Genomic DNA, 22,371 nt, shown 5'->3' with positions numbered 1-22,371 from the left:
CACCTCCCAACTCCCTAAAGTCTGTCCACCATCTACAAGGCATCCAATCAGGAACGTGTTGAAATCTTTCCTGCTTACCTGGATGCTCGTGGATCCAACAAAGGTATTGGACAATATCCAGGTTAAAGGAATCCGTTTACTCAGCACCACATTAAACATTCATTTCCACAACACTGAAGCACAACTGCAGCAATGTGCATCACATACACTGTAGCAACTTGGTGACATGAGGGGAAACTCTTTTAGGCAGTATATGATTAAGGTCTGGAATGCAACATCTCAGAGTATGGTAGAAACAGAATCAAAGCATTAAAGATGGAATTGGATTATTATCTCAACTACATTAGACTGTGCTCTGTGTTTGTTTCTCGACCACAGGGTCAATACAATTAGGGATGTGCAACACACACGGCCTGATCAGTAATGCCAAGGCCTGAGAATGAATTTAAAAATACAATATTGCATGTAGAATACTCTTACGCTTACATTAGAAAAATTAGATCTTCTTCTAAAAAATGAACGATTTAGCCCTCAAAGTTAGGAATAATAAGGCACATTTATGGGTATTGAAATTTGCGACTACCTATGTTAGTCATCAACAAGCTGTTACCATGTAGCTGATAAGACAATAAGACATGAGAAAGAATTAGGCCAATTGGCGCATCAAATCTATTCCACCATTCATTCATAGCTAACTCGATTCTCAACCCCATTTCCTGCCATCTCCCTGTAACCTTTGATTCCCTTACTAATCAAGAACCTATCTATCTATCTCTGTCTTAAATACACTCAATGACTTGGCCTCCACATCGTTCTGTGGCAAACAATTCCACAGATTCATCACTTTCTGGCTGGATAAATTCCTCAAGTCAGCTCTAAAAGGGCCCCTTCAATCTAAGGCTGTGCCCTCAGTCTTAGTCTTGTGGAAACATCTTCTTCACACCAACTCTATCTAGGCTTATCAGTATTCTGCAAATTTCAATCAAATCCATCCCTCATTCTTCTAAACTCCACTGAGTACAGACCCAGAGTCCTCAACTGCTCCTCATCTGGTAAGCCCTTCAGCCCCATGATTATTTTTGTAAACCTCCTCTAACACCAGCACAATATTCCTCAGATGTGCACCCCAAAACTGCTCACAATATTCCAAAAGTGGTCTGACCAGAGCTTCAGCAGTATGCTGCTCTTGGAACCTATCTTTCTCAAAATGAATACCATCATTGCATTTGCCTTCCTAACTGTCAACTAAACCTGCATGAGAATCCTGAGCTTTGACTCCCAAGTCTCTTTATGCTTGAGATTTCCAAAGCCTTTCCTAATTTAGAAAGTCTATACCTTTATTCTTGCTGCCAAGTGCATAATCTCACACACATTCCCACACCACCACCATCACAGACTTTATCAGCAAGTGTGTGGAGGACTGCAGACCGGGGAAGTCAATCCACGTGTTCCCCAACAGGAAACCCTGGACATACAGAACCTGCTAAAAACCAGGCGTGAGGCCTTCAGAGCAGGAGACCCACTCAAATATAAGGAATCCAAATATGACCTTCGCAAAGCCATTAAGAGAGCCAAGGACCAATACCGATCCAAACTAGCGACCCAGGCAGACACCCGGCGACTATGGCAAGGACTGAATGACATCACAGGATCTAAGAAGAGACAGTTCAAGATAGCAGACAATAACATATCTCTTTCAGATTGTCTCAATGCCTTCTGTGCTCACTTTGAGCAGACTTTTTGCAGAGAGGTAACACGCTTCCAACAAGTCCTGACAAACCCATCCCAACAATCACTGCATCACAGGTCAGATCAGTTTTCCTTCGTGTGAATCCAAGGAAAGTGATAGGACCAGACGGAGTACCAGGCCGTGCATTCAGAGCATGCACAGATCAACTGGCAGAGGTCTTCTCGGTCATCTTCAACCTTTCCCTGCAGCAGGCCACTGTCCCTGCCTGTTTCAAGAGGGCCAACATTATCTCTGTGCCTAAGCATATCTCAATGACTACCGCCCAGGGCCCTAACTTTGGTGGTCATGAAGTGCTTTGAAAGGCTGGTTATGGCATTAATCAACTTCAGCCTCCCCACTCCTCTTGACCCACTCCAATTTGCCTATCGGACCAACCAATCCATGTCAGAAGCCATATCACTTGCCCTTCACTCCTCCCTCAAACATCTTGACACCAAGAACAGCTATGTAAGAATCCTATTCATTGAAGGCTGAACTGTAGTCAACACTATTATCCCCTAGAGACTGATTACTAAACTTAGTGATCTCGAACTAAGCCCCACTCTCTGCAATTGGAACCTCAGTTTCCTGACCCAGAGACCACAATCAGTGAAGATTAGGGACAACATTTCATCCTCACTAACACTCAACACTGCAGCCCCCAGGGATGCATACTCAGCCTCCTACTGTACTCACTGCATCACCAAATACCAGACTAATGCCATTTACAAGTTCGCTGATGACACCACCATAGTCGGTCGAATCTCAGATGCTGACAAAACGACTAAAGACAGGAGATGGAAGACCTGGAAAAATGGTGCACTGAGAACAACCTAGCTCTCAATGCCGGCAAAACTAAGGAACATATTATTGACTTTTGGCGGGATGTTAGTCATGCCCCCTCTACACATTAACAGCACAGAGGTGGAACGAGTGGAGAGTGTCAAGCTCCTGGGAGTGGTCATCCACAACAAGCTTTCTTGGACTCTTCACGTGGACACACTGGTTACAAAGGTCCAACATCTCTTCTTCTTCAGGCAGCTGAGGAAATTTGGCATGATTGCGAATACCCTTGCCAACTTTTATAGGTGCGCCATCGAGAACATTCTGTCTGGATGTAACACTACCTGGTATGGCAACTGTACCATTTAAGATCGGAGACTGTTACAGAGTGGTGAACTCGGCCTGGACAATCAAAAAGGCCAATCTCCCATGAACAGAATCCATCTACCAGGCCTGCTGTCAAGGAAAGGCTGCCAGCATTCTCAAAGATCCATCCCACCCTGGCAATGTTTTTCTACAACCTCTATCATCAGGGAAAAAGGTGCAGAAGCCTGAACACACGCACCAGCCAGTTTCGAAACAGTTTCTACCCTACTGTTGTTAGAATACTGAAAGGACTCACAAACTCTTCACATTTGCCTGTACCTGCGATTTTGTTTTTGCTGCTGTTTACCTATTATTTACTTATCTACGCTACTTAACTCTGATCTGCCTGTATTGCTCAAAAGACGAAGCTTTTCACTGTGCCTCAGTACACGTGACGATCAATTCAATTCAATTCCCTTCAATTCGCTGTATTCCATTTGCCTTTTCTTTGCCCACTTTCCCAATCTGTCCAAGTCTTTCTATGGTCTCCCTGCATCCTCGATACTACCTGTCCCACCACCTATTTTTGAGTCATTTATAAATATAAAGAACATAATTTAAAGATAATCGTGAAGTATTTGTACAAGGATGATTTTATCTCATTTCAAAGGGATTTATTCTCTCTGGCTCAGCTTTCTAAATTCAAAAGTTATCTTCTTGCAGAATAAATGCTCTATTTTTATATCAGATTACAATTATAGATTAAATTAAATTTAGTTAGATCTAAAGATCAAAACATTGCTATAATGAGTCATTCTGAGGTGATGATGTTGGTAATGATGAAATTTAACCATCATTCTTCCCTGCCTCAAATGGCTTGCTCTGTTGTCACAGTGACTGAATGCACCATTTAGAATATAAGCACTCTGGGTGCAATCATCTGAAATGGAATACTAATTCAGCACAGTTCTCGCAAATGGAAAGATCTCAAAGTTAGTGAACATATTGAAGCTTCTACACATCAACGGATAAGGGCACAGTTTCATCCCAAAGATTAGTTAGTGGCACAGTGGCTCAGTGGTTAGCACTGCTGCTTCACAGGGCCAAGGACCCAGGTCGATTCCAGCCTCAGGCGACTGTATGTGTGGAGTTTGCACATTCTCCCCGTCTCTGCGTCGTCCTCTGGGTGCTCCGGTTTTCTCCTACAATCTAAAGATGTGCAGGTTAGGTGAACTGGCCATGCTAAATTGCCCATAGTGTTCAGGGATGTGTAGGTTAGGGGTAAATGTAGGGTGGGTTACTCTTCAGAGTGTCTTGTTGGGCTGGACGGCCTATTTCCATGCTGAAGGAATGTATAATCTATGAAATAAAACATGACTGGGTTTTGAGTTGTATTAAAAATTGCATTCAGCTAAGATTCTTTGGTTGTCTCGTACACTCTTGTTATAACTTCCTACATGTAAAACAATTGCAAAAATAGATCTGGAATGAAATACCTGGGAAGGTTTCTTGCTCAGCCCCAGTAGCTCTCAAATTAATGAGCATAACATTCATCAAACAAATTATGAGGCACGTCTTAGAATTAGTTGAATGCATCCAATATCGCTCACTCGTTCTCATCCACTGCACATTCAATTTAATAAATTAATCCTTCAGCCCCGTGATAAACATTTTAACATGATTTTATACATGTAAATCTTAATCGCAAGGTACTGGGAGACTATGATAATCATTTATTGTGGAATATTTCTTTGGCTACTGAGCTAAATCTTTTAGGTACACACAAGCAATACTCCTAGATGATAATGTTTTGCTTCCTTCCTTACCGAAACTTCCTGGAAACTACTTCCAATGTTGAGAAAAAGCAGATAAGCAACACAGACATACAAAATGGGAGTAGACAGGTCTGGGTCAGTCGGATAAAGAATTCCTGTGATGGGGTCTGGAAGGTTTCCTGACAGAGCAGCAAGTTTGTATTGAAGTCTCTAAGTTAAAAGAGAGAGAAAAATACACATTACACACAGTAACAAGAGTGGGACATACAGCCAATATTTCTACTCATCTTCCTGATCTAAACATTCGCAACTTCAGAAAGTGAACTAACCACATATTCCAATAAAATCGAATTTAAACATCAAAATGCAAAAATATTTGCTCAAGAAATAAGTTAACATTTATATAAGGAAAAAAGTTTTAAAACAAAAATCCAAAGCACTCCGTGCAAAGCAACTAATACAACCTCATCATGATATAGCTGTTAAGTTATACAAGAGTCCAATATTCTTCTGAAATGGATAAAGATGATCGTAGTTATTATTACATATGAAATACACATACACAAACTCAAATTATCCTGAATATTTTAAGCTAAGGTTGTAATTCTTTCCTTTGTTTCTGTTCAGATGCACTTAGAAAAAAATGGGAATTTTGGGGGATAATTTCTGCTCTGTTCGCTTGTGCTAACAAATATACTTAATTCTTATGTGAAGCATCACAAACTTTACAATGGAGCGTATTCTTATATACCCAATGACAGCTCAGCAGTTAATTCAAAAGCACCAATATTGGTATTACTTTCCTTAAACTATAACATGTCGTAGCAGAAGTAGGCCATTGAGCCCATTAAGACTGCTCTGCTATTCAATGAAATCATGAATAATCTGATAATGCTCAACCCCACTTTCCTGGCTTGTCCCCAAAACCTTTCATTCCCTAACTGATTAAAAATCTATTTCAGCCTTGAATACACTTATTACCCAACCCTGACAGCCTTCTGTGGTAAAGAATTCAATAGACTGACGAACCTCAAAAGAAAATCTTCTTCATCTCGGTTTTAAATGTGTGACCCTTTATTCTGAGATTATGCCCTTGGTCCTAGACACTCCCACAAGGAGAAACAGTCTCGCATTCTGTCAGGTTGCCCCAACAACAAGGTCTCCTCTTAGACTTCTAAACTCCAAATGAGTACAAGCCCAAGTTCCTCAATCTCTCCTCATAAGACAGTCCCTCCACACATGAACTTTCTCTGGACTGCAACCTTCTCTGGACTTTCCAATGCCAATAGATCATTCCTTAGATAAGGGACCAAAGCTGCTCACAGTTGTGGTCTCAGCAGTGCCTTGTATAGATTTAGCATGACTTCTGTATTTTATACTCTATTTTCTTTGAAATAATAAAAAAAAGTAGTTGTCTTCCTTATTCCCTACTGATCTAGGATGTTAGCTTTTTGTAATTCATGCACAAGGATACCCAAATCCTTCTGTATTGCAGCTTTCTGCAGTCTTTGCCCATTTAAGCACATTCAGCTCTGCTATTTTCTCTGCCAATGTACATAACCTCACATTTTATTCTATCTACCAAGGCTTTTGCCCATTAACCTTTCTATATATCTGTGCAGACTCTATGTCATCCTCTGCCAAGCATTATCAACTGGGATGGCATACTGCCTGTTAAATACTAGGCAAATCAAAACCAAAATATAAAATACCCAAAAGGGAGAAACAGCACTTATAGAAAGTATAAAATCACATTGAGTGGGATTGGGAAAAGATGTTGGAGGAGTGGAATCAGGCAAATCTTTTTGTCCTTTACCCACATAATTAACCTGGACACAAACACTCAAACTTGGTGATTTCACAAAATAAAATAGAAGAGGCACATCCAGCAATCAAAGATTTTCAAAAGGCTCAGATTAGGTAGACATACAACAATTTAAATTTTAGCAATGTTAAATGTAAAATGTTATACATAGCTTGACACAAGATGAGGAGTATGCAAGCAAAAAAGTAAATGAATTAGCGCAGGGAAAAAAGGAAGGTGATCAAAGATGAAAAATGTATGTTAAAGTCATACACTGCAAAGCAAGTTAGCAGGTTATCTAGTCAGGAAGGTAGACTACAAGCCCACAAAAGTTATGTTAATGCTTTACAGCGTACCAACAGAACCTACATGGAACATTGTGTTTAGCTTTAGGTTCAGTATGGATAGTCAATCCACAAAAATACTTGCTTGCATGAGAAAGAACACCAACAAGGACGAGTAGACCTGATGAGTACAGCAGAAATGAGGAATGATCTGCCAAGACTAAGATTTACAGTCTAAACAGATGGTGGTTAAGGGCAAAACTTCATTGAAGCATATAAAATATTAAGAAATTCATCAAATTTGTTTTGATTGTTACTTCAGCATATCCAAAAATGTAAACCGAAGAGAATATAAAATGAAAATTAATGCATTTTGAACTTAGAAAAGATATCATGAAAAATTCTTTATCAGTAATAAATCCTCAGAATAATTTCTTAAGCAAATTATGAGTGATAAAATATTAGGCATATTGGAAACAGAATTAAAAATTGGTGAGACAGTTCATGCGTCAGAGGTACAAACATTAGTGATCCCTAAATTTACTAAAATTCAGTTCTAAACCGTTTTCTTTACCACATGCTGTTATCTCAATTGTGCAACAGACTTTAGCATTGTCAAAATTCACAATGAACATTAGCAGGCTGTTCAACCGTAGGGATAACAGAGCCATGCAGATACAAAGATACATATACATTTCCACATTTTCACAGCAGGATTCTGGTCAGTAGTGTGAGCTCTAAGCAACTTCACCCTTCAGTCCAGAACACAACAGTGAAGCCGATTGTGGCATCTTTACTAGCAAATTAACCAAGACCATTACGTATTTTCTGATGTACTTCAAACAAAACTGATCACACCTCAGAAAGTTAAATTAGCATCAATACTCAACAGTTATAAAGTTCTATTCAAAACTTACAGAATCTATTAAAATATTGTTCCCAAAAAGACTTTAAAAAAAGTAAATAACTCAAATATACCTTGTTGTATTCAAATCAAATTTTGCTTCAAAAAACTTTAATATATGTTCATTTTCTTCTTGGGAGACCATTTTCTGTGAATATTTAAATAAACAGCAATTGTGAATTCACGGGTTGCAATCACAGCCAAAGTGGCAAACACAAAACTACTAACAGCAGGCCAAAATTATAGGACAAAAAAAAACTGCAGATGCTGCAATCCAAGGTAGACAAGCATGAGGCTACATGAGTCAAAAAGTATGGTGCTGGAAAAGCACAGCCAGTCAGGCAGCATCCAAGGAGCAGGAGAGTCAACATTTTTGAGCATACGCCCCTTATCAGGAATGTGTGGGAAGGCCCAAGGGGGCTAAGAGATAAATGGGAAGGGGTGGGGTTGGGGAAGGTGGCTGGGAACGCAATAGGTAGATGAAGGTGGGGGCTGATAGTGATATGTCAGAGTGGAGGGTGGAGCAGAGAGGTGGAAAGGAAGATGGACAGGTAGGACAGATCAAGAGGGCGGTGCCAAGTTTGCTTCAGGATGTAGCTGAAGACCTTCAGGGCAGAGGAGACAACCTGGGGGGTGGAGAGAGAGAGAGAGAGAGAGAGAGAGAGAGAGAGAGAGAGAGACACAGACTCATTGAGATCCTTGTAGAGGGAAGAAGAGATCTTCTTCAAAGTGAGCATCCTTGGAAGACACTTCACAGTAAGGTTATAATCAACTAGGAGAAAGTCCTCACTTTCTCCCAGAGGCTGGAACAACACAGCAAAACAGGCAGCATCAGGAGGAGGACGTTTCGGGTGTAACCCTTCAGCAGTCCTGCAGACGACATGGCCACCTCCTGCTGCTACCTGGTTTGCTGTATCCTTCCAGCCTTCTGCTTGTCTACTCCGGCCAAAATTATAAGGCAGACAGATCATTTACTTCACATCTGACGGAAAAGTTACCTGTCATTTCATCTTAAATGGTTTTCATTACCTTTCAATTAATTTTCTAGCAATGATCAACTTTTATTCCCACTGAAACACAGATCATGAGTGGGACTGCAATGTTGCAATATAAAAAGGATCTATGCAGGATCAAACTTAGTAGCTACTGCCAGTTGAGCTGAATATTATTGATTATAACACTAAATTAATACACTGCAGTTTTTTATCAAATCTTTGTAGGTTCAAGAAAGAATGCCAGTTACGTAGTTTTGAGTCTTTCTATAAACTAGTAAATAATCCAATAGAAGTTGAGAACAAAGAACAATACAGTCCAGGAAGAGGCTCTTCAATACTCTAAGCCTGCGCCAACCTGTTCTGCTATTCTGTACTTAAATCGTCTTCACTTACAGGATCCACATCTAAAACAGATTTTATGCTCATGTTTCACTATTCTAGCAATTCTTGCCAGAAATTACTCTGGGAAACATTTAAGTACTTAGCATAAACAGTTTTCTGGTGCATGAGACAATTTCTCTCTCTCTATATACATGTATATACATACACACACATTATTGTTTTTGTTATCATACAGTGCAGAATATCACATTGTTTTTTTTAATTGAAATTGAAAAAAGTAAACAGTCAGTGATTAAAATAAATAAAGTAGAAGATTACTTATTAAGCACTACACTGAAAAATATCGAGCCATACAGACAAGAAACCCAGGTTCAATCTCTTGCTTGTGTTCGACTTAGCTGATTTTGGCTGCATATCATTTATGTTATTATAACTGGCTCTTGGACGATAGGAACTAAATTCAGACAGGGTTTCTTTTCATGATCATGGCCAAATGACCTCCCACTGGAAAGAATGTAAATTTAAACATTGGATTAGCATGAGATTGGGCTTCGCTAGGATGCACTCAACAGTGCAAATACAAGCCAACAAGTGCTTACTGTCCAAGCCTACCCAAAAGTAAGGGACTGAGTACCCAAACACATGAAACCATATGGAAAGGTTGAAGAAAACCAAGATTGTAAATAGGGTAGGAGCTGCTGGGTCATTACAATTGACCAGACTGTCATACAATAGACAACACAAAGACAAACAACTGATATTCCTACTCCACACAATAAGTGATCCTTGTGAGAATCAAACACAGATCACCTGTTTAGTTCGTGGAGTTGATTAAACAAATTATTTTGCATACATCCATGCCCAGTGATTCAAGCAAACGTTTCTCATGCAGAACTTTTAAACTGGCACGAAAGTTGCACTCAGATACTCTTCAAACACAAGAGGCAGAAACACATTAATGTTCCACCAGAAAGAAAAATTTTCAGTCTCTAAGATGCAGCCATGAGGCTTTATAAGAGTGTTGCCTGTGAACATATATGAAAATAACAAAAAGAAAGGGAGACAATATGAGCCAATATAAGATTAGGGATGATACAATTAGTCTCAGTGCAATGCATCAAGAGGCCAAAACTACTACCCGACTACTGTTTAATGATACATACAGGAAGGCACATAGAATCAGGTATTATGGGTCAATCCACAGCATGTGGACTGCAGCAGTTCAAGAAAGCAGCTCACCACCACCTTCTCATGGGCAGTTGGAGCGGGGCATTAAACGCTGGCCCAGTCGGTGACGCTCTTATTCCATGAATCAATTTTTTAAAAAAGTTTTGTTGCTATCTATGGAGAACTGAATACCAACAACTTCCAATTATTGTACAGCCTCATAAATAAAGAATGGCTACTTCTTTGAAGGTAAACGTGCACAGACATAAATTTCACGAAATGAGGGAAAAATGTGGGAAGGAAGGGGATGTTGAGACGTCCATATTCTGCCAATTAAGTTAAAACCACTTTTCATTCCACCACAACTTTCACAACAACCTCACTTTCAATGTCATTCTTTGCACACCTCTTCTAACCATTGGCAATGACTCCTTTCCTTTGTGTCTTGCAGCTGCCAGGAGGATGTCCATAACCTCAGCGGAGAAAGAATTTGCTCCCAGAAGGAACTTTCTTGGCCTCAGAGGACGGAAAGATCGAGGACTCAAGAGGAAGCATCAGCAAAGCTGCCTCCCACAACCATCCACTCACCAGATCAAGTACTGACTGCTCAGTGGGAACATCAACCTCAGAAAGTTTGAGAGCACAAGCTGGTGCGTACCTCACTATGTTAGCTCCTTAACTGGCTAAGGGAGAAATGCCCAGGTCACTGGAATACAGAGGACGGCCAGAGACCTGGTTCCTGTACAGGGGATGATCGTGTGGTATTAGCAATCCAGCCATATGCCCTGGATGGAAGAGAAACAGTAGACCAAGCTGACCATCATCTGGATACCTTCATGGATAGATTGTGGGCTGCAATGGAGAGGCAATCCCAGCACCCCCAGAGTCCGCACTCCCATCAACCCTGGTATTGATCATCAGGACCGCAGACATGTGACAGGTTGGAGGGAACCTGGCACACTTCAGGTGCTCCTTCCCCATAAGAAGGCAACAATGCCAGAAGGCATCCAGCCACAGGAGGAACCACACACGTCCCCTTCAGAAGTCTGCACTCAAGATACTCCCAGAGGTGATCAAGCCCTCCATCTCCACCCTGCCTGCCACTCCAACCTTTCGAATTTTAAGCTGGGGAAGGTCCGCTTGCCTTTGGTAAGCAGGCCTTCAGCATGTCTGGGCTGTGCAGACAAATACTCACTGGGTCAGCTGAACAATCTTCAAGGGCCAATGAAGTCCACTGCTGAGCAGGCTCCCTCCATCTCAGACAACACTTAGACAGAGAAAAACCTTTGGAGAGCACTTTGGTGGCACAGGTGACAATGCATTCTAAATAAAGTTTCATTTTGTATAAATTTAATTGTTCTCACGCTACATCATTTGTGTAGCTCTTAACATTACTGACATCATGATGCCTAACTTCATGTCCATGTAGAATGTAGCAAGGATGTGAATCTGTAAGGCCTCTCCTGTTCAAACATCCCTATTCTTTATATGCCTTCCTTGTCCAAAAGTGATGGTGTGAATGAGAAGTCAGCATTTCCGATGGTTGAGAAGTGTGCACCACACAGGAAGCCAATGCCTTAGGATCGCAAGGGATTAGAGCAGGGACCCTGCAGACCTGTGCCCTGCACAGTGCATGGATTTGTATGTAATGTTCTTTCTCTTTAAGACTGCCGTCAGACTCCATTATTAAGGATGAGATTGCAGAGTACTTGGAATTACATCGTAAAATGGGGCTGAGTCAGCATGGCTTCATCAAGGGAAGGTCATTCTTGACAAATCTGTTAGAATCCTTTGAATAGATAACAAGCATATTAGTCAAAGGAGAGTCAGTGCATGTTATCTAACTGGATTTCTAGAAAGCCTTTGATAAAGTGCTGCAAAGGAGTCTGTGAAATAAGGGCCAATTATGTTAGGGGCAAGGTATTAGCATAGATAGAGGCTTGGCTGACTGGCAGAAAGCAGAGAGAGTTGAAGGAATCTCTGAAAGGATGGCAGCCAGTGACTAGTGGAATTCCGCAGGGATTAATGTTGGGACCAGAACTGTTCACATTGTACATTAACAATCTGGATGGAGGAACTAAGGGCATTGTTGCTATGTGTGCAGATGACACAAAGATAGGTGGAGAGATAAGTAGTGTTCATGAAGCAGCAGACTGCGGAAGGACTTGGACAGGCTAGAAGAGTGAGCAAAGAAGTGACAGATGGAATACAATATGGGAAAGTGTGAGATTATGCACTTTGCTAGGAAAAATAGAGGTGTAGACTATTTTCTAAACAGGGAAAGACTTTGGAAATCTGAAACACAAGGGACTTGGGACTCCTGGCTCAGGATTCTCTTAAGGTTAACATGCAAGTTCAGTTGGCAGTCAGGAAAGCAAATATAATGTTAGCGTTAATTTCAAGATGGTGAGAATACAAGAACAGAGATATACTGCTGAGGTTGCAAGGCTCTGGTCAGATTGCATTTGGATTATCATGAGCAGTTTGAGCAGTACCCAAGTTAGGATGTGCTGGCAATGGATGGGGTCCAGAGGAGGTTTACAAGAATGATCCTGGAGATGAAAGGCTTTTCATATGAGGAGCGGTTGAAGACTTTGGGTCTGTAAAAGATAGAGTTTAGAAGGATGAGGGGGGTGATCTGATTGAAACTTAGAGAATACCGAGAAGCCTGGACAGAGGGGATGTGGAGAAGATGTTTCTACTAGTGGTAGAGACCAGAACCCAAGGGCATAGCCTCAGAATGAAGAGGTAACCCTTTAGAACTAATATGAGGAGGAATTTTTTCGGGCAGGGGGTTGAATCAGCAGAAGGTTGTATAGGACAAGTCATTGAGTGTGTTTAAGATAGAGATAGTTTCTTGATTGGTAAGTAGATCAAGGGTTATGGGGAAAAGACACAAAATTGGTGTTGAGAAATTTATGAGCCTTGATTGAATGGTAGAGCAGATATGATGGCTAAATAGTCTAATTCTGCTCCTATGTCTTATGGTCTCACATTGGTGTTTCTTGCAGCCCTCTCCCTCAAATTGAGGAACGTACCCTCCCACTCATGTTACAATCATCTTCTTTCCCAACTTGCACTTTCAAATGCCAGCGAACACTCAGCAGTGGCTTCCAGCCTCTTCCTTTGTGTCACTGAGGGCCCAAACATTCAGATTGACTTTCTGATAGCCTTGAAAGTGACTCATCAGCTTCACACCTCCCAAAGTCACTTCTCAACCTGCTACTTGAGTTGGCACTTAACCTTACTCACACCCAAACCAGCTCATGGTACAAAAGGTGATAATTCCAGGGGTAGTCATACACTATCCTCGCCCAGCTCACCTACCTGCTTCTGAAGCCAGGGCGCTCCTGATCATAGATGACCCCACTCCTCTCAATACACAGTTCCCAACCATATTCTACATATAAATATGTTACAAATCCAGTTGCCCCCTTTACAACTGGCAGCCCCTATCCCAAAGCCTGTAGCCCTAAGTCCCCACAGCAGTAGTATCCTATGCCTCCTCCCCCATTCCCCAGACGAGTAGTGCCCAGACTCCTGACTGATGTCTGTACATCACCCTGACTGTGTTAGCCTTCCCCCTGACTGGCTGCTATGAGGCCACAGAACTCACCTTGACTCATTCGCAGACTTCAGAGGCATGGATATCCTGACCAAGAACCTAATTGTTGCCAATCTCTTGGAATGGTATTGGTGTCTGCCTTTCAACTTACTGTAGCAGGATCCTCTGACTGACAGGTGCCTCCAAGGACTTTGGTAAGGACTACACTGCTAGACTTTGAGGCACAGCTGTTTGGTTACTGTATGTGCAGTGTATTTGCTTGGTACATGGTACAGGTATGACATAGCGCACTGCCATAAAGAAAAAGGGTGAGTTCTGTTGGCCAGCAAGACAAGGTGGCTGGTTGTATGACTGTGTTAATTGACACAGAAAGGCAAGGAAGGCTTGCTGTGACTATGCAGGTTGGCACTAATTAAGTGAGCACTAAGGAAGCAAGCAGCCATGAGATGCAGCTTGGTCCAATCCATGAGCTAGGTCCATCCGTGCATCCCAAGATATTCGTGCAGCAGTATTTCAACACTAGTTGCCAGAAAGCCCTGTAATGCACATCTGTGCTTCCTAATTGTCCTGCAATTACATAAGAGAAGTGTCATGAGGATTGTCAAAGGTTGGTAAGTATCAAATGCTAATGTCCGTGAACGGAGGGGTACTTGCAGTTACTCCACATGCATTGTCCCGGAGATGCTGTCTGTTACTGAGGAACATGGCAGTAACTGGTCCAATTTCCACATCAAGAATTCTCAACATCTAGTTTCTTCGCTGGATGTGGTTAGACAGGAAGTTGAATATTAAGTGAAGTGAGTTGTACCATTGCTAAGGAAACTAACCATCAATAATTCCCCATAATTGGCAACTCGCCACTGCCCAGCAGGAAACTTTCCTCGCCACTTGGCAGCTGTATAAAGGATACAGCAAGTTGGTCCCAATGTTGAGGTAGGTCTCGCCAGACTTCTCAGGTGATTCTGCCACAGACTTCAACATTGCCCATGTTATTCAGGCCCCTCTAAAATTCCACTCGTGGTCCTTCTTTGAATACCATGTTCCCATTGAAGTTATTGAAATAAGGTATAACTGGTCTTCCACAAATGCAATGCAAGATAATAATGTCAAAAAATACATACCAATCTGCTGTATCTCATACTTACTTTTATTACAAGATTTAAAGTGACTGAAACTGTGAAAACCAAATAGAAATGAAGCAGCAATTTCATCAGTCTTGCCACAAAATGACCTTTCTTTAGATTTTGCTGTTAAAGAAAAGGGGAAAATTAGTCATTAATAAAACAGGACTAAAACTCACATCATGCTCAGAAAGTTTTAAACTAACTCTACTTTATAAAGAAAACTTGACCAGATTGTTTCCAACACAGATAGATTTTCATTCCTCTGTTGTGTTGGAACTAAAGGGGAGGGATGGGATATAAAAATGTTAAGTAGAACTCAGTTGCAGAATTTTGGGCTACACTCCCATTTTGTAGCAATTTTTGAAGAGCAGGATAAGAGAGCAAGTAGGAAGCCTGCTTGCAGCAATCGTGTCCTTACCTGCTCCATTCTAGAAGTGGAAATTTTAGACCCCCTGCTTTTTTTACGAGTCTGCCTTGTCTTGGAAGAAAATATGGTTCATAGCCTGACACGTGTCATATATCATGGGGAATTCCGAGACTAGAGCAGGAAACATTTTGAAGCCAAATTCAAAAGATGTTAATACCTTCACATGTCACAATTAGATGTTTTATGATAAGTATTTTTAAAATACAGAGATTAAATAATAGGTTTGTTCAGAAAACGTAAACAGCTATTAAATTGACAAGTATTGTGAAAGTGAAAATGTCTTCAGAAGCAGGTGGGTGAGCTGGACGAGAACAGTGTATGACTACACCTGGAATACCATGAGCTGGCTGGGGTGTGGATAAGGTTGTTAAGTGGTCTTCTGCATTCAACATGCAGAAAATTCAAGATTCAAATTTTAATGTGACAGTTGCCTCAAGCTTTGATCTTTGCAGTGATTGACTACACTGCATTTGAAGCAATGGTTCGGATGACTAACTTCTTGGTTGATAACCCAACTGTTCCTCTATTTTAATGTATTCAGCCATAGACAGGTGTGAAATGGAATTTCAGTTTGAATGCTTGATTGAACTGTAAACCTCACTAATGAATGCAGCTCAGCAGTAGTTGTTGATACAACTGTCAATGGATTTGATTGAGAGTTTTATGAGCTCCTAAAAAGATTGCGAATGGCTATTGCTTGACAGTTCTTTGACCATAAATAGGATCTTTCTCAAACGAACTACGAATGGTTGTTTGTTTGATTGACACTTTCAGACTTTCCAATATTCTAATAAGGCTACTAGGTGCACACATATGCTAAGACAAGCAGGGAATATCAAATGCAGAGTGGGTGGGAAAGAAGGATGAAGGGGGGGGCGAAGATTAGGAAAACCAGTACTGATGTACAGGCTGAGCTAACATTCCAGTGAATGAATTATCTCACCACTTCCTCAGCTCACAGTCTCATTCCTGATTAAGGGTTTTTGCCTGAAATATCGATTCTCCTGGTCTTCGGATGCTGCCTGACCTGCTGTGCTTTTCCAGCACACCACACTCGACTCATTCCAGTGAATGAAGGCACTATAATGCCTTCCGTCCAGCATCACACTACTTCTATTCCTGCAATGACTCCAACAAGTCGCCATATTGTGAATGGGCACTGACGGCAGACAGCACGATGATGATGATGATGTTGGGAAATGGCCAATTACATAATTATTGATCGCGTAAAGATGAAAATCTAGGCCAATGCTTTGAGCAAAAAACACTTTTTCTATAATTGGTTGTATTAAATGGGACAAAATGAAGTTGGTATTAATATACTTAATCAAAATCTTAAAACACTAAGTTATTAGGCTTACAAGCCCATTTTATTACCTGAATGTATTTTGCAAGGTGAGAACCACAAATGAAGCTTAGCAATGGGGAAGCCAGCAAAGCAGAATTTCTGAACTGTATAAAATAGCCCAGTGCAAGGCACACTAAATACATCCTGTACACATCAGCCACCTGCAAAAGAAATATGAGGATAATCTTTAACAATTTCACAACAGAAATAGCAAAGCTACAGAAAAATAACTTGCTATTATGTTCAGTATGTTTCTTTATTTGTGTTCAGCCAGATGACAAAATAATTATGGTGCACTGCATTGGTTCTATATAATTTGAAAAAAAGTCAATGTTGTTTTCTTCCACCTGCTTTACAAAGTCATCAAGAATCAAAAGATAACTTTATGACTTTTAGCAATTAGTTTTCAAAGACCTGTATTAATAATCCAAACATTGCTGAGAAATAATAATTTTAGCATTTTGTTTCATAGTCATAGATAAAATTATTCATCAATAGTCATAGCCACTGCACCATTACAAATAAAATAATATCCAGCTATATGCTTCAGGCTATCGCTGTTTTCCAGGAAGTCACTGACTGAATTTATTCAGTCTGGTGTTTGCATTAGATCCACCCAAACAGCCAAGAACCACTAATAATTGGTTGAATGCCATTTGTTAAAAGTCAGCTATTGCATAAAGCCAAGTATGCACACTATTATATACACATTTTCTGTGCCTGTGATGCACAACAATTGAACAGTCTCAGATGAAACAGAGAGCCCTTTATTTCATACCGTGATAGAAGTATTAAACATACTTGCTAGCAAAAATCTACCTGCTTGGGTCAGGTGGACACCATTAATTAAAAGCACTTCTAATACAAACAACACGCTGTGGATTCTGAAGCAATCACTGTGCTGGATCCAGCAATATTAAAACTTCTTGGGGTGGAGTTCTGAATCAGTGTTGTTCAAGATCAGTATGAGTCAGCCACTCTTTTACTATCAATCTCTATGTGAGCTACAGGAATATCATGATACAAAATCAGAGTGTATGTATGTTATCATGAAAACACACTCCACAAACACAAGATTTTCCTTCAAAAAATTAAGTTGCAATGATTTAAACTTGGCCACCACCATTACCAAAATGTGCATGATCAATATGTTGTGGTCAGCTCTAGTTAACTTCAGTTTCCTTCCTTTTGTCCACTCTTTCTCTTCCTAACAAGAATTTATACTCTATTTTGCACATACCTTGCGGCTTTGAATTAGATCCAGGCAATCCAACAGGAAAACACTGAAGGCTTGTACAAACAGTACATAGTGACTAATCTCCCACATCATTATAAAGGCAAAGGTAGAGGCACACATCAGGAGATATGAAAATACCTAGGTGGGAGGAAATAACAACATTAGCTTTGTTACCCAATATCCTATACACAAATCTCAATTTAAGATCTACTTGACTACACAACTTACATGTATAATGGCTACTCTTTTCAGGAGCCAATTTTCTATCCATGCTAATGTGTTACCCCCATATCATGAGCTGTTATTTTCTGCAATTATCTTTGATTTGGCACCTTATCAAATGCTATTTGAAAGTCTGAAAACAAAACCACACATTCTACTTCCTTTTTTTCCCACAGCTCACGTTACTTCCTCAAAGAACTCCAATAAATTGGTAAAAGGTGATCTCCTTTACATAAAACCATGTTAACTCTTGAATATTTATCTTGAAAATTTTCAAGTGCCCTGTTATAATGTCTTTGATAATAACTTTGAAACCTTCCCTATATCATCTATTAAACTAACTGGTTTGTAGTTTTCTACTTTTTGTCTTCCTCCCATTTTGACATACTCACTACTTTTCAATCTAATGGAGCCTTCTTTGAATCTCGGGAGTTTTGAAAATAAAAACCATCATGTCAACTACCTCACTAGGCATTTCTTTTAGCTCCACAATGACCCAGGCACATGTCAGGCTTCAGCTCCAATATTTTGCTCAGTACCACTTGGTAATTTTTTCCTCTCCCATTTCCTGTTTTACAATTATTTCTAGAATGTCATTTGTATCATCTACATGAAAACCAATGCAAAATACCTGTTTAATTTGTCTGCTATCTCCTTATTTTACACTATTAATTCCTTAGACCCGCTATCCAAAGGACCAAAGCTTGCTTGCTAAATCTTTGGTAAAATGATCATTCCCTTGGTTGAGGAATCTAGAATGAGGGGCCACAGTTGCAAAGTAAGTGGGGAGGGACATAGGACAAAGATGAAGATATTTTTTAATTCAGAGGCTTGTGAATCTTTGGAATTTTCTACTCAACATGGGCTACAAAAATTCACTCATTGAGTATGTTTAAGATACAGATTGACAGATTTCTAAATACCAGTGATAGAAAGCAATGCTTTCCACACTTTTTGCACTGTGATCCCATTCTGATAAAAACACTTACTGCTTTTGTATTTCTAGTTAGCTTTCCCTCACACTCTCAACTAGCTAGCATTCTCTCATGTCTGAATGTTTCTCTCCTTTTAATAGTTTTGTCATTCTTTTCTGCTTTTTATATTCTGTCCAATGTTCTGACTTGCTAATTACACAATTGTATGCTTTTTCTAGTTAATCACTGAAATTAACCGATTTGGTACATTCTGAAATATCTCTTAAAATATCAGCCATTGTAACTCTTTTGACTTATCCCTAAACCTAATTGGTCAGCACAATTTAACTAGCTTGCTTTTATGCCCTCATAATTGCCCTTTTTTAGAACACATCAAAAGGTGACCAAAAAAGTGACAATGAGAGAATTCAATACAGGTGGTTCTATAATGCACGTTTTGTCAATGCGAATTCACAATAACACAATCGATGAACTGAGGACACTGTTTCTATAGTGCAAACTTTTAAAGCATATATTGGTTATAATGCAATTCTGACCCAATTAGTTTAGTGCTGCTATTACGCAATTTTCTCATAACATGGGGTTGAACGAGAACGGAACTACCGTGTTATAGCAGAACCAACTGTAGATATAAACTAGCAAAAATTCCCACTAAAAAGTACTCTATAAGTACATAAAAAATCAAATGTGGGTCCATTTCAGGCAGAATCAGAAGAATTTACAATGGGGAATGGAGAAACGGCAGGGAATTTAAACAATTACTTGGTACCTGGCTCCACTGAGGAAAACAGAAGAAATTTCCGAGAATTACTGATCTAAGGGAAAATGAATGATAGAAGGAAATCTGTGTTGGCAAGTAGGCTGTATTGGAGGAATGAATGAGACCTTGGGCTAATAAGTTTACACAACCTGATATTATGTGTCCTAGAGTATTAAAAGATGTGTCTTTGGAGATAGGGGATGCATTAGTGATGATCTTCCAAAGTTATATGGATTCTAGAGTCATTCCCACAGACTAGAAAATAGCAAAGCCACCTCAGTATTTAGGAAGAGTGGGAGAAGGAAAATAGTGAGCTCCAAATCTGTTAGCCTTATATCAATAGTAGGGAAAATAATAGCATTTAATATCCAGGAATTGATAAATGAACACTTGGGTAATAATAATCTTAATGAGAATAATCAGCATGGATTTGAGAGTGAGAAATTGAGTCTGGGTTTGTTGAGGATGTTACTAATAGAATTGAAAAGAGAGAGTCAGAAGGTTTTGATAAAGTCACCCAGATGAGGTTAGATAACAATGTTAAAATCCATGAGATAGGAGATAAATGTACGAGCATGGTTTAAGTATTGGCTTACAGGCAGAAAACAGACTAGTGATACACAGGTCATTCTCACATTGGCAGGCTGTGACTACTGGGATACTACAAGGCTCAGTACTTGGACCACACTTGTTCACAGTATATGAATGTGGAAATCAAATGCCATATCTCCAACTTATTTGGGAGTGTGTTGCAATAAGATTCAAAGCGGCTTCAAGGGAATTTGGTCAAATTTAAATGAGTGGGAAATAAAATGGCAGATGAAATATAATGTGGAAAAAAAGTTGAGGGTATCCACTTTGGTAGGAGGGAGAGCGGTGCAGAAGATTTCATAAAGAGATTAGAAGGTGCAGGTATACAAAAAGAACTGGATATTGTATTCAGTCACTGAAGACTAACTTATTGGTGCAGGAATAAATTAGGAAGGCTCTTGGTATGTTGACTTTTATCACAACAGGATTTGACTACAGAAGTTGCAAAGTCTTTAATTGTATAGAACCTTAGTTTGGAGTAGTGTGCACTCTTTTGGTCTTCTTTATCTTCAGAACTCCATTATGGTCATAAACAGGGTGCAATGTAGGTTCACCAGAATTATTCCAGGGATGGTGGGACTGTCTTTTGGAAAGAGACAGGGGAAACTAGACCTGTACGTTCAAGAGTTTTGAAGAATGAGAGGAGATCTCACTGAAACCGAAAAGAAACTTAATAAAGTAGATGCAAGTACGCCATCCGTTATGACTTGGGCAGAGATTCATGTGAGTCACACTACATCAAAATTTCAGTCTCAACTCCACTTGGGTTCCGGACTCCCATTTTGGAAGCCCTGATGTAAAGGAATATGGAGATAGGATGGCAAAAAGGGACCAATGTGGATAGTTTGCCAGAATTGTAGCAAATGGTAATGTAGACTCAAAGGGCTGAGCAGTCTATTCCTACTCATGAGGAGAGACAATACGGTAGGGGTAATGTCATTGGGCTAGGACTCTAAAGTCCTAGATTAATGTTCTGGTTTTGAGCCCCACCATGGTCAATTATAAACCTGAATGCAATAAAATCTGGAATTAAAAGCGGGTCAAATAGCAATCCTGTAATCACTCTCAATTGGCATAGAAATCCATTTGGTTTACCAGAGAAAGAAATTTGCTGTCCTTTCTTGATTTAACCTACATATGACTCCCGACATACAACTGCTCTATAAAATGGCCTAAAAGGTCAAACAGTTCAATGAGCAATGGGCAACAAATGCTGTTCTTGCCAATGACACCCACATCCAATTAAAGAACAGAAAATAAAAGTCCCTAGTTAAGTTTAAAATACTAGTCTTGGAACCATTCTTCTCTGCCTCAAACTGAATATAAAATTCAGTTATTCAGGCTACCTAGGCATGCCTTATTTATGAGGTGATTAATTAATCAATCCTATCTTGTTGCATAAAACCAAGCTTGTTCTCTGGTTGGCTCCAGAATGTTCTGTTTTAAGAAACTATCCCAAAAGAAATTCTACCTTTAACACATCTTGATCTTGTAACAAAGTATATCATAAAGGGACAAAGTATTTGACAAATTACAAGGACTAAAGGCAGACAAGTCACCAGGACCCGATGACATACATCCAAGGGTTTGAAAGGAAATGATTGCCGAGATAGTGGTTGAAATGACTGAAATATTCCATTACACACACCCTTGTTCAAGAAAGGAGGGAGTCAGAAAACAGAAGCTATAGGTCATGTGACCAAGCATCTGACATTGGGAAAATGTCAATTGTTAAATGAATTATTAAAGAAGAAATAGCAGGACATTTAGAAACACTTAACACAATCAAAGTGAGTTAACGTTTTTTATTAAAAGGAAATCATGTTTGACAAAATTTTCTCGAGTTCTTTCAGGATATAACAAGCAGAGTTGATAAGGAGGAACCAGTAAATGTAGTGTATATGGATTACAGAAGGTTTTCGTTAAAAAAGTGATTGCATAAGGTAGAAGCTGACGGAATTGGGGGCAATGTGTTGGCATGGATTGATTAACACACAGAACAGAACATTGTTATCAATGAGCCTTTTTTCGAAATGTACAACTGATGGTAAGCTGCAGAGATCAGTCCTAGGG

The 22,371-nt window shown here is 39.9% G+C and overlaps 1 protein-coding gene across 2 annotated transcripts in view; it reads right to left on the bottom strand.

The window, feature by feature from the left end:
- LOC122548984 (putative C-mannosyltransferase DPY19L4) overlaps positions 1-22,371 on the bottom strand; it is a 100,544-nt gene that overhangs the window by 33,649 nt on the left and 44,524 nt on the right. For both annotated transcript variants that reach the window (XM_043688044.2, XM_043688045.2), the window contains exons 8-12: positions 17,794-17,928; positions 16,583-16,714; positions 14,800-14,901; positions 7,660-7,733; positions 4,645-4,803 (exon numbers count right to left, since the gene is read on the bottom strand). In XM_043688044.2, coding sequence (XP_043543979.2) covers positions 4,645-4,803; positions 7,660-7,733; positions 14,800-14,901; positions 16,583-16,714; positions 17,794-17,928 — 602 coding nt within the window. The remainder of the gene's footprint in view (positions 1-4,644; positions 4,804-7,659; positions 7,734-14,799; positions 14,902-16,582; positions 16,715-17,793; positions 17,929-22,371) is intronic.

The sequence above is a fragment of the Chiloscyllium plagiosum genome, unplaced genomic scaffold (assembly GCF_037043375.1).
Source record: "Chiloscyllium plagiosum isolate Xiang-an unplaced genomic scaffold, Cpla_swu_hap1 HiC_scaffold_4, whole genome shotgun sequence".
In the NCBI taxonomy this organism is placed as follows: Eukaryota; Metazoa; Chordata; class Chondrichthyes; order Orectolobiformes; family Hemiscylliidae; genus Chiloscyllium; species Chiloscyllium plagiosum.
This window is presented reverse-complemented; position numbering and strand designations above follow the sequence as displayed.